Raw genomic sequence first — 14222 nt, forward strand, 5'->3', positions numbered from 1 at the left:
TCAATGTAGGGCCAAGTTTAAACATCCAAGCAGTTTAAAAATCAGGTGGTGGGCCATCCAATTAAGGATGGCAGACTGGCCATGCTCATTTACCTCCTACACTTCCCAAGACTTCTCTAAAATGATTATAAAGCAATTAAAATAGTCATAAGCCCATTACACCAAGCAAATTGGTGAGGGCCATTTGGAGGGTGAGGGAGTCCAACAGATTTAACTTTGCAGATCAGTCTATGGACAGAGCATGGGTCACTTAATTTTGGTTGCAGAAGAGAATGTATTTTCAGTTTTGGTGACCACAAAGCAAAAGTAATGATAAGCAGTAATAACAAAAGTTGGGAAGTAGAAGGAAGGGAGCTGAAGGCAGGGGTAAGAGCGTCATCTTGTGATATGGTTTGGATGTCTGTCTCCTCCAAATCTCAGGCTGAAATGTGATTCCCAGTATTGGAGGTGGGGGCTGGTGGGACGTGATTGGATCATGGAGGCGGGTCTTTCATGAATGGTTTCGCATCATTCCCTTGCTGGTAAATGAGTTCTTGATCAGTTAGTTCAGAGAAGATCTGGTTGTTTAAAAGAGTCTGGGACCTCCCTCTTGTCTCTCTTGCCATATGACATGCTGGCTCCCCATTGCCTTTGGCCATGATTGTAAGCTTCCTAAGGCCTCGCCAGAAGCCAGCATCATGCTTCCTGTAAAACCTGCAGAACTGTGAGCCAACTAAACTTCTTTTCTTTACAAATTACCCAGCCTCAGGTATTTCTTTACAGTAATGCAAGAATAGACTAACACATCTTGAAAGCTGAGAGCTCCAAGGGAGCTGCCTCTATGTAATAGAACATAAAAATAGGAAATAAAGGTTACATTAACTGTTAGATTGGCAGAAAAGTAACTGCATTTTTTTTTTTTTTTTTTTTTGAGACAGAGTCTCGCTCTGTCACCCAGGCTGGAGTGCAATGGCATGATCTCAGCTCACTGCACCCTCCACCTTCCAGGTTCAAGCAATTCTTCTGCCTCAGCCTCCCGAGTAGCTGGGATTACAGGCGCTCACCAGCATGCCCAGCTAATTTTGTATTTTAAGTAGAGATGGGGTTTCACCATGTGGGCCAGGGTGGTCTCAAACTCCTGACCTCAGATGATTCACCCGTCTCGGCCTCCCAAAATGCTGGGATTACAGGCGTGAGCCACCATGCCCGGCTATAATTGCAGTTTGTGTCATTACTCTTTTTTTTTTTTTTTTTTTTTTGAGACAGGGGACGGGGTTTCCCTCTTGCTGCCCATGCTGGAGTACAATGGTGCAATCTTGGCTCACTGCAACCTCTGCATCCTGGGTTCAAGTGATTCTCCTGCCTTAGCCTCCCAAGTAGCCGAGATTACAGGTGTGCACCACCACGCCTGGTTAATTTTGTATTTTTAGTAGAAATTGGGTTTCACCATTGTTGGTCAGGCTGGTCTTGAACTTCTGACCTCAGGTGATGGTGATGCAACCACCTCAGCCTCCCAAAGTGCTGAGATTACAGGCATGAGGCACTGTGCCAGCCCTTAAGGTAATGGCAAAAACCACAGTTACTTTTGTGCTAACCTAATAAAACTGGTTACTGTAACTATATTGGGAAGACATGGAAATGAACAACTTATAGCCTTAGCTAGCTAGCAGAAGGTCAACTGCCTCGATAAGATACATCAAGAAATAGATATCAGCATAACACGTGGACAGAAGTCAGAAATTCAAGTGATCAGAAAGTGGGAAGATAATGGAAACTTGTCAGATGAGTCTAGTGTTGAAAAAAATAGAAGTTGGTGGGGATTATGACAAAATGAGCAAAACCATGTGAATGGGAAGCCATTACTTAACTTTAGGGTCAATTAATGACATATGAGAATCTTTCGATTATTTTTAGACTGGCCTAAAATAAGATTTTTACGTAAAAGTACCTGCTGTTTTAAATATTGGCAATTAATTAAATCATCTGCAAATAGACTGTGTGGGCCAACTAGAACACAGTTGAGCTGCTAGGTAGCAGGCTCTGATGTGCTCTCAAGCACCAGAAACAGATACAAGAATTAAAGGGGATTCTTGTTTCTCATCAGAAGCCTTTCTCTACTATTTGATATTTCACTCCGTGTGTGATTATATGCTCAAGGAAAATGCCTCCCTTGTTCTTACTATTATTTTTATAAATCGTAACATTAATATACCTTCACTATAGAACAAAAGAAAATGTAGATTAGACAAAACAACCATCCAAAATTCATCCCCCAGAGATCACCACCACTGTTAACATTTTTATGTATTTCCATTCTGTATTAGGCCGTTCTTGCATTGCTATAAAGAAATACCTGAGACTGGGTAATTTATAAGAAATGAGGTTTCATGGGCTCATGGTTCTGCAGGCTGTATAGGAAGCATACTGCTGGCATCTTCCTCTGGGGAGGCCTCGGGGAGCTTTTACTCATGGTGGAAGGCAAAGCAGGAGCACATCACATGGCCAGAGCAGGAGCAAGAGGGAGTTGCGGGGGGCAGGTGCCACATACTTTTAAATGACCGGATATCACAAGAACTCACTCACTGTCATAAAGACAGCACCAAGCTATAAAGGATTCTCCTGACGACACAAACGCCTCCCACCAGGCCTCATCTCTGGCACTGGGGATTACAGTTCAACATGAGATTTGGGCAGGAACAAATATCCAAACTATATAATGTCCTGCATACAGTAATCGAACTGAAATCTGTCTTGAAATATGCTTTCCCCCCACTTTCTGTATTCTGAATATAAAATTATTTACTTGGAATTATCATAAAATCCTAAAAGTAAGACTTGGGTGTGTGTATGTGAGATTGGACTAGGCTGGGAATGACCTTGCAGCATATAGGAAAGAATCTTCTTGCCCTGGGTGGGTCTCCAGGTTAGGGCTGGGTGTTAGCCCATCTCCTGTGTTATTAGCAGGGAGTGCCCACATTCCTGGGATGTTGACGGGGATGTGTATAAGTGGAGGATAGAGAGGAGGTTGTTAAAAGCAAGAATACATTTTTTTTTCCAGAAAATATTTTGGCAGAAAAGAAGTGCCTTCCAAAGGTAGCCAAGGATTTTTAAAATATTCTTATTGCTTTCGCAGGTTGAGTGGGCCCATCATGTGAATGTTGGCTACTGGAAAGGTATAAACATTTTGAAAACATTCTCTTTGCACCAACTGTTCCTTTAGTTAAAATAACTTGAGTCAAGAGTCTTTGAAAATGCAGTTCTTGTTATACTTTTCTGGAAGAGACTGAAAAATATAAAAATTATCGGGAGATCTTTTCCTCCCAAAAAGCAGGAATATGGGCCGAACATGGTGGCTCATGCCTGTAGACTGCCTGTAATCCTAGCTCTCTGGGAGGCCAAGGCAAGAAGTTCACTTGAGGCCAAGAGTTCAAGACCAGCCTGGGCAACACAGCAAGATCCTTTCTCTAAAAATAAAAAATAAATTCAGGAATGGGGATGTGACGGTGTCTTGCATGTGACGTTCTTTGAAGGGAGCCATTGTTATGGTGATTATCATCTGTTTTAAGTAAACTAGTCCATGAACACGTGCATTATAAAACAAGCATATTGAGAGGAGGTGAGTTGCTTTGCCAAAGTTCTTTTTTTTTTTTTTTTTCCTGAGACAGAGTCTCACTCTGTCACCCAGGCTGGAGTGCAGTGGCCTGATCATGGCTCACTGCAAGCTCCGCCTCCTGGGTTCACTTCATTCTCCTGACTCAGCCTCCTGAGTAGCTGGGACTACAGGTGCCCGCCACCATACTCAGCTAATTTTTTTTTTTTTTTGTATTTTTAGTGGAGACGGAATTTCACCATGTTGGCCCGGATGGTCTCAATCTCCCGACCTCATGATCCTCCTGCCTTGACCTCCCAAAGTCCTGGGATTACAGGCATGAGCCACTGCACCTGGCCTAAAGTATCTTTTTAAATAGAGAGATTGGTCTCAAGGATCTTTGATCTAGAGCCTTTTTCCATAGATTTTAATCTAATAATCAATAAACCCATGTCACATGAGGCATACGGCATGTCTACAATCCAATCTTCCACAACTTGTAAAATGCTCCTTATCTTCATGACAAATGTGTAGCAAGAATCTTATTTGCCTGGAATGCACATATAGAAATTAAAGATCCAGAAAATTTTCTGGATTGAACTTGATCACAGCCGTGATTGAGTCCATGCACGAGGTTGGATGTGCATGTGGTAGACGGCACATGCTGTAAATGGGGCAGTAGTGGTTGAGCAGTTATGGTCATGCTCACAGCAGGGGTGGCAGCTCCTGCTGCTCCCTTCATCATGGGCTGGGCTCTAGTCTCATGCTTTATACACATCACATCCTTTAATCCTTACAATAGTCAAATGAAGCAGGTACTATTACTGCGTCCACTCTACTTCGGGAAGCTCAGATTTGGGCATTTTGGAAACCTTTCTAAAGGTCACACAATCAGTAAATATTACAGCTTGGATTGGAACTAAGGTATGTGGAGGGACAGATTTTTAGCTGCTATGCTATCCTCCAGGATTCTGATTTCTACCTGTTACTTTGTTAGTATAAATTTTTGTGGGAAAGGTGAAGTTCAAGGGTATGAAAGTAAGTAATTCAAGATCTAAGCTGTTGGAACTTTAAACTATTTTGAGCCTTAAGGTAATGTGATTATAGGTCTCGCATCATAGGACAGGTAGCTATAACCCAGGCAGTTGCAGCCTTTGTTTCTCTGATTATAAATGGGCCTTTTTCCTTACCTACACCGTCTTGTAAAACATTGCGAATGACTAAAGGGCACCAGGGAAGACTCTTTCCAGCTTCATTGCTGATCTTTGTTATAGATTAACCTCCCTTTTATCTTTCTCACACAAAGACTCCACATTAGCTAAGATGGAAGGTTAAATACACTCTTTTAAATTGGAAAGGAAGTGAAACAAGCTGTACAGAAAACTGTAATTAAATTGTTGTAACTCATAAACCAGCCTATTATAGAACATTTCTTTGTTTTCTGCCTATGTAAGTAGGAGCACTCACTCTATCTCTTTGGAGCACTCACTCTATCTCTTTCGAGTTCATGTTTTCCGAATGGCCACTGCCAGTTTTTCACTTAAATCAACTCTTGAAGCTGGATTCTGGGCTGGGCTCAGTGGCTCATATCTGTAATCCCAGTACTTTGGGAGGCTGAGGTGGGAGGATCACTTGAGCCCAGGAGTTCAAGACCGACCTGGGCAACATAGGGAGACCCTGCCTCTACAGACTAAAAAAAAAAATGAATTCTGATCCTTTCAATTATTTCAGGTTGACAAGGACAATCTCCCCAAATAGATGTGAATCCAAGATCACCATCCCCATCTCCAAATCCCGGGTGAAGCAGACATAATAACAATATCTACATGAGTTTATAAAAGCTAATGACCCTCACAGTTTTATATTTATGGACCAGGGGCCACCCACTAAGTCACAGTATATAACTTGCTTTAAAGAACTTCCACAAAACAATGCAGACAGCTGACACATTTCCACACATCCATGCTACTGAGAGTGACACAGGCAGATAGTTGGCTAGAACTGAAGGGAATAGGTAAAAAGGGTAAGGTGGCTAAAATCTACATTTCCAAGGAGAAAGAGAAAAAGTCTCAAAATTTTAACCTTTTGTTCAGAAAAGAAGAAAACCTTTTAGGACCACAGCTTATAAACCAGTGGGTCCAGTGGAACTGTCTTGTTTGGCCTATACAGTGTTTGAGAAAGAAATGTAAAAAGTTGCCTCTACTGAAAAATGAGATTTTGCATGAAAATGTGGTTTTCCCGCTTCTCTTTAAAAACCATAACGTTAGGTGTTAGACGGTGACCGAAGAGCGTTGTTTGTATTGGAGGCGGATTAGCAGGGTGAGGGGCTCTGGGGTCACTCACAGCGATCTTGGCTTTGATGGCGGCCAGCTTCTCCTGGGCAGCTGTGAGGTCCGCGGTGGCTCTGCTCAGGGCCTGGCGCTTGGGTTCCACATCACAGAACACCTCATAAAATCTCACAATGTTGATGACCCAGGAGCAGAGGCCTGCAGCCGCATAGGATTTGGTGGCCACAAACTCCGGATTGAACTCGGGGTCTTGCAGATACGGCCTGATGGCTTTGAGGCAGTTCTCGTGAATGTTCTCTTTGTTGAAGTTCATTAGCGAGTCCAGGAAGCCATCCACTTTGGCCATGGTGACCTTAGCAGCCTTCCAGCTCCGGTCCTTGGGAACCCTACCCCCGGGGGCCATCAGCACCATCACCGCAGCGCTGACATTGCTGACGGCCAGAGGCGGAGAGCCAAATGACTTCAGCTCCGTCAGGTTGGTCTGGGAAAAGAGAAGGAGGGTCGTTAGGGGAACATGAATGGGCTTTCTTTGTCCTCCGCCACTGATGGAGTTAGGTTGTGGAGTGACCAGTTTGAAAGGGCTGCTTTGAAGCCTGCAGCAGCCCTCTGAATTTTAAATATCATGACTCATCAAAAGGAAACCAAAGCCACTCCCCAGTGGCTTCAGACTTCTCTGAATGGTTAGCCAAGACTCAGCTATGTTCTTTCAGCACTTGAACTGACTCGCAGCCCATTAGAAACACACAATTATTTCACATTCAACTGAGAAATACAAGGATGCCGACATACTCTGAAATATGCAGCATGCTATGAATAAAAGATAAGGTTATTATAAATTAATTTCCATCTTGGATTGGAGAGAATAGCACTGTAACCCAAGTAATGTTTTTTTCCTTAATTAAACTGCTTTGTTCCATGAGCTTGTTCTAACTACACTTGACTGTCCTGATAGCAAAACAGCATTTTCTGCCAAGAAATAATTCAGACAGAAAGCAAGGCACAGCCTGTGAGTCAGCTGCTCTGCCTGATGCTGGGTTTGTCCTTTGCTCAGAGTTTCACTTGTTCCAGAAAGACACGGCTGAAAGGGTTGATCTTGGCAAATCATTTAAACCTTCCAGACCTTGCCACCTTCATCTGTAAATTGGGGGCAGGAGAACTCACTACTCTGTACATAAAATGGTATCATAAACGTGTATGAAGTTGATTTAAGGCCTGCTATGACATTCAGTGAGAATCCTACCACCAGGTGTAGGGAATTCTAATTTCCTGTTGCGTGGGCATCCATTTCGAATACAGGTTTAACTTGCTCATACCAGAAGCAGGGTTCAGTCACCCTGGACACGGTTTCCAGTTCTAGGCCACACCCAGATGACTCAAGCCAACAGCCAGAGAATGTGGGTCTCTCCTAGGCAGCAGCTCCCTGCGTTCCTGCCACTTCTTTAAAGGGACCATTGAGGCATTTGCTGAAAACCTAAAGTGACCCACATCCTACTTTTCTTATATATACTTATATATTAACATAAGATATATCTTATATTAAATATGAGAAATATATTTCTTATATATACTTTCTTTAAATATATACATCCTACTTTCTTTTATATATACACACTTTCACATATATATTATGTATATATATAATGTATATATATATTATGTGTATATATATTATGTGTATATATATATTATGTGTATATATATTATGTATATATATATTATGTATATATATATTATGTGTATATATATATTATGTGTATATATTATGTGTATATATATATTATGTATATATATTATGTGTATATATATATATATATATATATATATATACACACACACACTTTCTTATATATATCTCTTACATATACTGCCGGTTGCCATGCACTTCTATGCACTTCTCTTTCTCTCTGCCTCACTCTTCATTCCTACCTCTCATGACCCAGGGACAGAGCACTACCCTCCCAACTCATTGCATTCTCTCTGCTCAGGATCTGTAAGTAAAAATGTTTGAATGTGTTTCCTATTGTGGTGGTGTACTGAGTTCGCGCCTTCCATCTGAAGAACCAGGGGCTGCTCCAGCCTGGGTTTTATCCTGGTACCGGGCTGAGCTCCTAGCTCAGAGTGATGGTCAGGCAGGCATAAACTGGACATGGATTGGACAAGAGCCACAAGGGGATCCGCCAATATAAACAAATTTCCCATGTGAGGGACCCCCTGGTCGTGGGTCAGACAGCTAAGCATTAGGCTGTCTGCCAGGTGAAAGAAATATCCGTGAAAGATACATTGCAGACTCCCACGCCCAGCTCCCTATCGCTTCCTATTAGGGCAGTGGAGCCCCAGTATAGCTGGAGGCTCTTAAAATGCTGTGAAACCATTTGCTTATGGCGCTAACTTTGTCAGTGGGGGGAAATCTTGATTTCAAAAATTAGATTCTTATGCCAAATTAATTTGAAGTGCTCTTGATCCACAAAGAGAATTATTTCTAGCTCCGAATGGAAGTACTGTGGCAAATGCTCCTTTCATTCTTGCAATGGAATTCACATTTGGTCTCAATACACCTGTGAGGGCAGGGGGGTGGGCAGCACAGGTGTGAGAGGGATACCAGCACACCTGTCGTCACGGCCCCCTGAGGTGACAGAGGGCAAAGTGAGAAAATACAAATGTAACCAAAGAATGCCATGATTTTAAAACAGCATAAGTTAAGCAATGTACAGAGATGAAAATGAATTTTATAACCCAGATATATCACTGTCGATGTTTCCATGTACAGTAACTTCTCCTTCCAGTCTTTTTCATATTCATATATATCTATAAATTAATCATGACTCTTTTGGTTTTAGTGACAGAAACCCTAGATGAAGTACAGAGGGAGATTTTCTCACTTGAGTGTCTGGCAAGGGCAGCCATGGAGCTGGCAGTATGATGAGTGGAATCCCATTCTGAATGTTGTCGGCAGGGCTCTGTGGACTTTCTCTTCCTTCCCTGTCTCCCTGTGTGTGGGTTGCTTTTTTACACCCCAGTTTCTTCATGTTGGAAGGCACACGGTCTAACTCTCTGACTATGGCCCACTTTCTCCTTTTCTCACTAGGCTGTAGCTGTAATCACCTTATTTCAGTGTATTGACTTGCCAAGCTCATTGCCACCTCAGGTCCCTGCCCGGAACACTTTCTCCTAAGACATTCGCATGGCTGATACCTCTGCATCCACCAAGATCTCAATTCTGGCTGGGCACGGTGGCTCACGCCTGTAATCCCAGTACTTTGGGAGACTGAGAAGTGGGATCACCTAAGGTCAGGAGTTCGAGACCAGCCTGGCCAACACGGTGAAAACCCCATCTGTACTAAAAATACAAAGATTAGCTGGGTGTGATGGCAGGCGCCTGTAACTCCAGCTACTCTGAGGCAGGAGAATCGCTTGAACTCACGAGGCGGAGGTTGCAAGGAGCCAAGATCATGCCATTGCACTCCAGCCTGGGTGACAAGAATGAAACTCCATCTCAAACAACAACGACAAAACAACCTCAATTTTAAACGACCCCCACCATGTAAGACTCTACCCACCAACCTCCCCTTCTTAGTCATTTCCCATCCTAGAGCCATGATGATTTCCTTCAGAGAACCCGAAACGATTCTCAGTTTTTCCTTGTTGACTTACTCTATCCCTCCCCTTCATGAAAGCAGGGACTCCCATTTATCTTGCTAACCATGGAAGCCCCAGTGCCTAGAACAGAAGAAATTATGTAGTAAATGCTTGTCAAAATATGTGTTGAGTGATTGGATGGAAAGAGAAGGGAAAGAGACTTTTTATCCAATGCAAGTCAAAATTTAAAAAGGCCCTGGATAAAGATCTTGTTTGGCTAAGCACGGGCCCTCAAGCCAGTTCGCATGGGGCAGGCAGATATAGCAGTGTGGTGCTAATAGAAACACAAGGCTAGAAGAAACTTTTTTTTTTTTTTTTTTTTTGAGATGGAGTCTCACACTGTCGCCCAGGCTGGAGTGCAGTGACATGATCTTGGCTCACTGCAACCTATACCTCCCGGGTTCAGGCAATTCTCCTGCCTCAGCCTCCCAAGTAGCTGGGATTACAGGCGCCCGCCACCACACCTGGCTAGTTTTTGTATAGTAGTAGAGACAGGGTTTCACTATGTTGGTCAGGCTGATCTTGAACTCCTGACCTCAAATGATCCGCCCGCCTCGGCCTCCCAAAGTGCTGGGATTACAGGTGTGAGCCACCGTGCCCAGCCTGGGAGAAACATTTCTCAGAAGGCAGAAACTGTTAGGCACAGGCGCTCTGGGCTCCACTCCACTTCTGTCTTAGGACTATTATTCTAGCTGTGTGGCTGCTCTTCCCCAAATATCTGCCTGATGCATTTGTTCTTCTCCAAGTTTTTCTCAAATGTCTCCTTCCTAAGAAGGCCTACCACCTCTGCCTCCTCCCACCCAACCTCTCCAGATGCCCAGCCTCATTGCTTCTCCTACTCTACTCCACATTTTTCTTTTTTCCCCACAGCATCTGTCGTGCTCTACTACATTACATAAGTCACTTTGAAATTGTATTTATTATCTCTTGCCTCTTATTTCTGCTAGCGTATAAGCTTCAGAGAGGCAGGGATCTTCCCTCATGGATGTATCACATGTACCCAGAGCAGTGCCTGGCATAGGAAGGGCAGTCAAAAAGTCTTTGTTGAGTGAATAAATGAATGAATCAATATGTGTGCAGTCATCATTGGACAAATATTATTTAGTGTGTATTAGGCATTCAGTGTGAGTGACGGGGATACAAGAAAGGCAAAGTCCTTTTGCTCATTCTGGTGGTGGAGACAGGCAACAAAGAGATACATCTTTGATATTTTAAATACTGAGAAAAACACAAGGGCTCATGAGACAGAATTATTGGAATGTCATGATGCCAAGTTAGCTAGGAAGGTCTCTTCCTCTGGGAAGGCATATTCAAGAAGCTACATTTCACTGGGATCTCAATGATGGGAAATGGCCAGCTCTACAGACTGCAGGAAGACTGTTCCAGGCTGCTGAGCAAGCAAGTGTAAAGGCCTGTGGCAGAAGCAAGCTTGGCTGTGATGTACAGTGGGGAGGACAGTCCAGAGAGTGGTGGAAAGGATGGCTGAGAGGCAGTCGGAGCCAGACCACCAGAGGCTCCGGAGGCCATGGGGAGGGGTATGAGGAGTATGGATTTTACTCCAATTTCACTGGGAAGCCACTGGTGTGTTTTCGGCAGGGAATGGAATGATGTGGCTTATGCTCTGAGATATGCTTGTTGCAGTGCGGACACACTGTGGCAGGGGAGGGTGGATGAGGAACAAGAGATTCAGGAGGCAGCTTATCCGTCTAGGCAGGGAACTGAAGCTGGCTTGGTCCAGGCTTTTTGCAGGGGAGATGGTGAGAAGTGATTGGATTTGGGACATATTTTGGAGCTAGTGTAGGCAGAACTTATGAATACTTTTACAAAGAGGTGGCCGGGCGCGGTGGCTCATGCTTTTAATCCCAGCACTTTGGGAGGCCGAGGCGGGTGGATCATGAGGTCAGGAGATCGAGACCAAGGTGAAACCCTGTCTCTACTAAAAATACAAAAAATTAGCCGGGCGTGGTGGTGGGCACCTGTAGTCCCAGCTACTCGGGAGGCTGAGGCAGGAGAATGGCGTGAACCCAGGAGGCGGAGCTTGCAGTGAGCCAAGATCACGCCACTGATAAGAGGTGTGAGAGAAGGTCATCAGTTCTTCTAGAGAGGATTTTTTAAAAGTCTGTATATGGACAATCCACACTTTATCTAAAATTTATCTAATTTCTAAAAACGTAAGTCATTTCCCAGAATTTACCTCACAGATAATGCTTTGCTGAACGTTGTTCTATATAAATCTTTGTGAAAATTTTAGTTACTTATGGCAATTTTCTTGGAAGTGGGATTTGCCGGGTCAAAGGGTAAAAACATTTTTAGTATTCTTTGTACAAATTATCATTAATAATTATTAAATTATTTAATAATTATTCGATTTATTCAATAATTATTCAATTTATTAAATTATTAGTAGTAATAATTATTATTTCTCAGAAATTTCAATCCCAAGCATCAGTATTTGAGATAACCTATATGCACTCCCATCCTTTCAACACTGGCAAATATTATTTAAATTTAAAAAAGGATAGATTAAAAATAAGATGACAACATTGGTTTAATTAACGTATGCATATTATGCAAATATATGTGTATTTACTAGTGATGATAAATTTTTTTTTCACGTTGATAAACTATTTGGAGTTTTTATTTTGTGAGTTATTTGTTCTTGTCCTTTGCCTACATTTCTACTGGGCTATTTATCTTTTTCTTTTTGATTACTGTAATTGTTAGGGTTTCTGCAGGCAAAATGATGATACAACACACTAGCTCTTTTGAGGAAAGTTAACTAAAGGAACTATTTATGAAAGTGTAGACTGAAGAGACCTACGAGAGAGTACATTACTCTGGGCTAGTAATGTTAGGGTGAGTGGAGCTGGAGTGGTTCCATTTCCACTCTGGGCTTGAGGAGACAAGGGAGAGGAGGGGTTAGCAGAACCTGGAGAGAGAGAGAGAGAGCGCGCACTGGAGAAGGAGCCCTACACGAGCTGTAACCGAACCGTTAGCGGAGGGCAGGTGGAGGCCAAAGAAATGACTACTGGGATCTCACTCTCTTTCTCCTTCCTATGACCTTCTGATACTCAGCATGGCCAAAGGTCACAAAAACCTAGAGGGCAAAGGCAGTCCATTGATGTAAATTCATACAAATCAAGTCTCCCAGGTTAGGGAAAGAACAGAGTTGGGAATGGCAAAGTGTAACTGGGTTGGGGGCAATAAGAGGAGGGGAGCAGAACAAATGGGAGATTCCCAGCACAATTCACGAGAGCTTTTCATATATAGAGAATATTTACTCTTTTCACATATGTGTTGCAAATGTCTTTTAAAATTTTGTTTATGGCACTGGCACAAAAACAGACACATAGACCAGACCAATGGAACAGAATAGAGAACCCAGAAATATAAGGCCACGCACCCACACCCATTTGATCTTCAACAAACCTGACAAAAACAAGTTATGAGGAAAAGACTCCCTATTCAATAAATGGTGATGAGATAACTGGCTAGCCATATGTAGATGATTGAAACTGGACCCCTTCCTTACAACATATACAAAAATTAACTCAAGATGGATTAAAGACTTAAATGTAAAACCCAAAATTATAAAAACCCAAGAAGACAACCTAGGCAATACCATTCTGGACATAGGAATGAGCAAGGATATCATGACAAAGATACCAAAAGCAATTGCAACAAAAGCAAAAATTGACAAATGAGATCTAATTAAACTAAAGAGCTTCTGCACAGCAAAGAAAACTATCAACAGGGTGAACAGAGAACGTACAGAATAGGAGAAAATTTTTGAAAGCTTGGATCTGACAAAAGTCTACTATCCAGCACCTACAAGGAACTTAAATTTACAAGAAAAAAACCACCTCATTAAAAAGTGGACAAAGGACACGAACAGACACTTCTCAAAAGAAGACATTCATGTGGCCAACAAACCTATGAAAAAAAGCTCAACATAGCTAATCATTAGAGAAATGCAAATCAAAACCACAATGAAATACAATCTCACTCCAGTATTGGGTCCTAGGCTTAGTATCTGGGTGATGAAATAATCTGTACAACAAACCTTCATGACACAAGTTTATCTGTATCACATGTACCCTGAACTTAAAATAAAAGTTAAATAATAAAAAAAGATGTTACTGGCTGGGTATGGTGGCTCATGCCTGTAATCCGAGCACTTTGGGAGGCCGAAGCAGGTGGATCACAAGGTCAGGAGTTTGAGACCAGCCTGGCCAGCATGGTGAAACCCCATCTCTACCAAAAATACAAAAAATTAGTCGGGCATGGTGGTGTGCGCCTGCAATCCCAGCTACTCTGGAGGGTGAGGCAGGAGAATCACTTGAATCCAGGAGGTGTAAGTTGCAGTGAGCCGAGATCGCTCCACTGCACTCCAGCCTGGGCAACAGAGTGAGACTCTGTTACCATGATGTGACTTCAAAGGAAATGACTAAAACAAAATTTCAAAAAAATCTTTCTTCATGTTGTAGTAATATATTAATGTACAAAATATCAAAATACAATCTGGACTTTTCCCTTCAAGATTATAATAAATTATTAAACTTCTATTTAATGCAAAAGAGTGTTTATGGTATTTTGTGATCTACAGAAATTTAAAGCTTTTATGAAGTCACATTTAACAGCTCTGTTCTGAATATAGTTCTTCGTTTCTGCATTTAGAAAGACCGTTCACATACCTAAAAACTGATCTGAAAACTTTTGAGAAGTTTTCT

General features: G+C 42.4%; 1 protein-coding gene across 1 annotated transcript in view; it reads right to left on the reverse strand.

Annotated features, from left to right (window-relative positions):
• DNAH9 (dynein axonemal heavy chain 9) overlaps positions 1 to 14222 on the reverse strand; it is a 369577-nt gene that overhangs the window by 112581 nt on the left and 242774 nt on the right. The window contains exon 50 of the mRNA XM_055258020.2: positions 5912 to 6337. Within this exon, the coding sequence (XP_055113995.2) occupies positions 5912 to 6337 (426 nt within the window). The remainder of the gene's footprint in view (positions 1 to 5911; positions 6338 to 14222) is intronic.

Source organism: Symphalangus syndactylus, chromosome 20, assembly GCF_028878055.3.
Source record: "Symphalangus syndactylus isolate Jambi chromosome 20, NHGRI_mSymSyn1-v2.1_pri, whole genome shotgun sequence".
NCBI lineage: Eukaryota > Metazoa > Chordata > Mammalia > Primates > Hylobatidae > Symphalangus > Symphalangus syndactylus.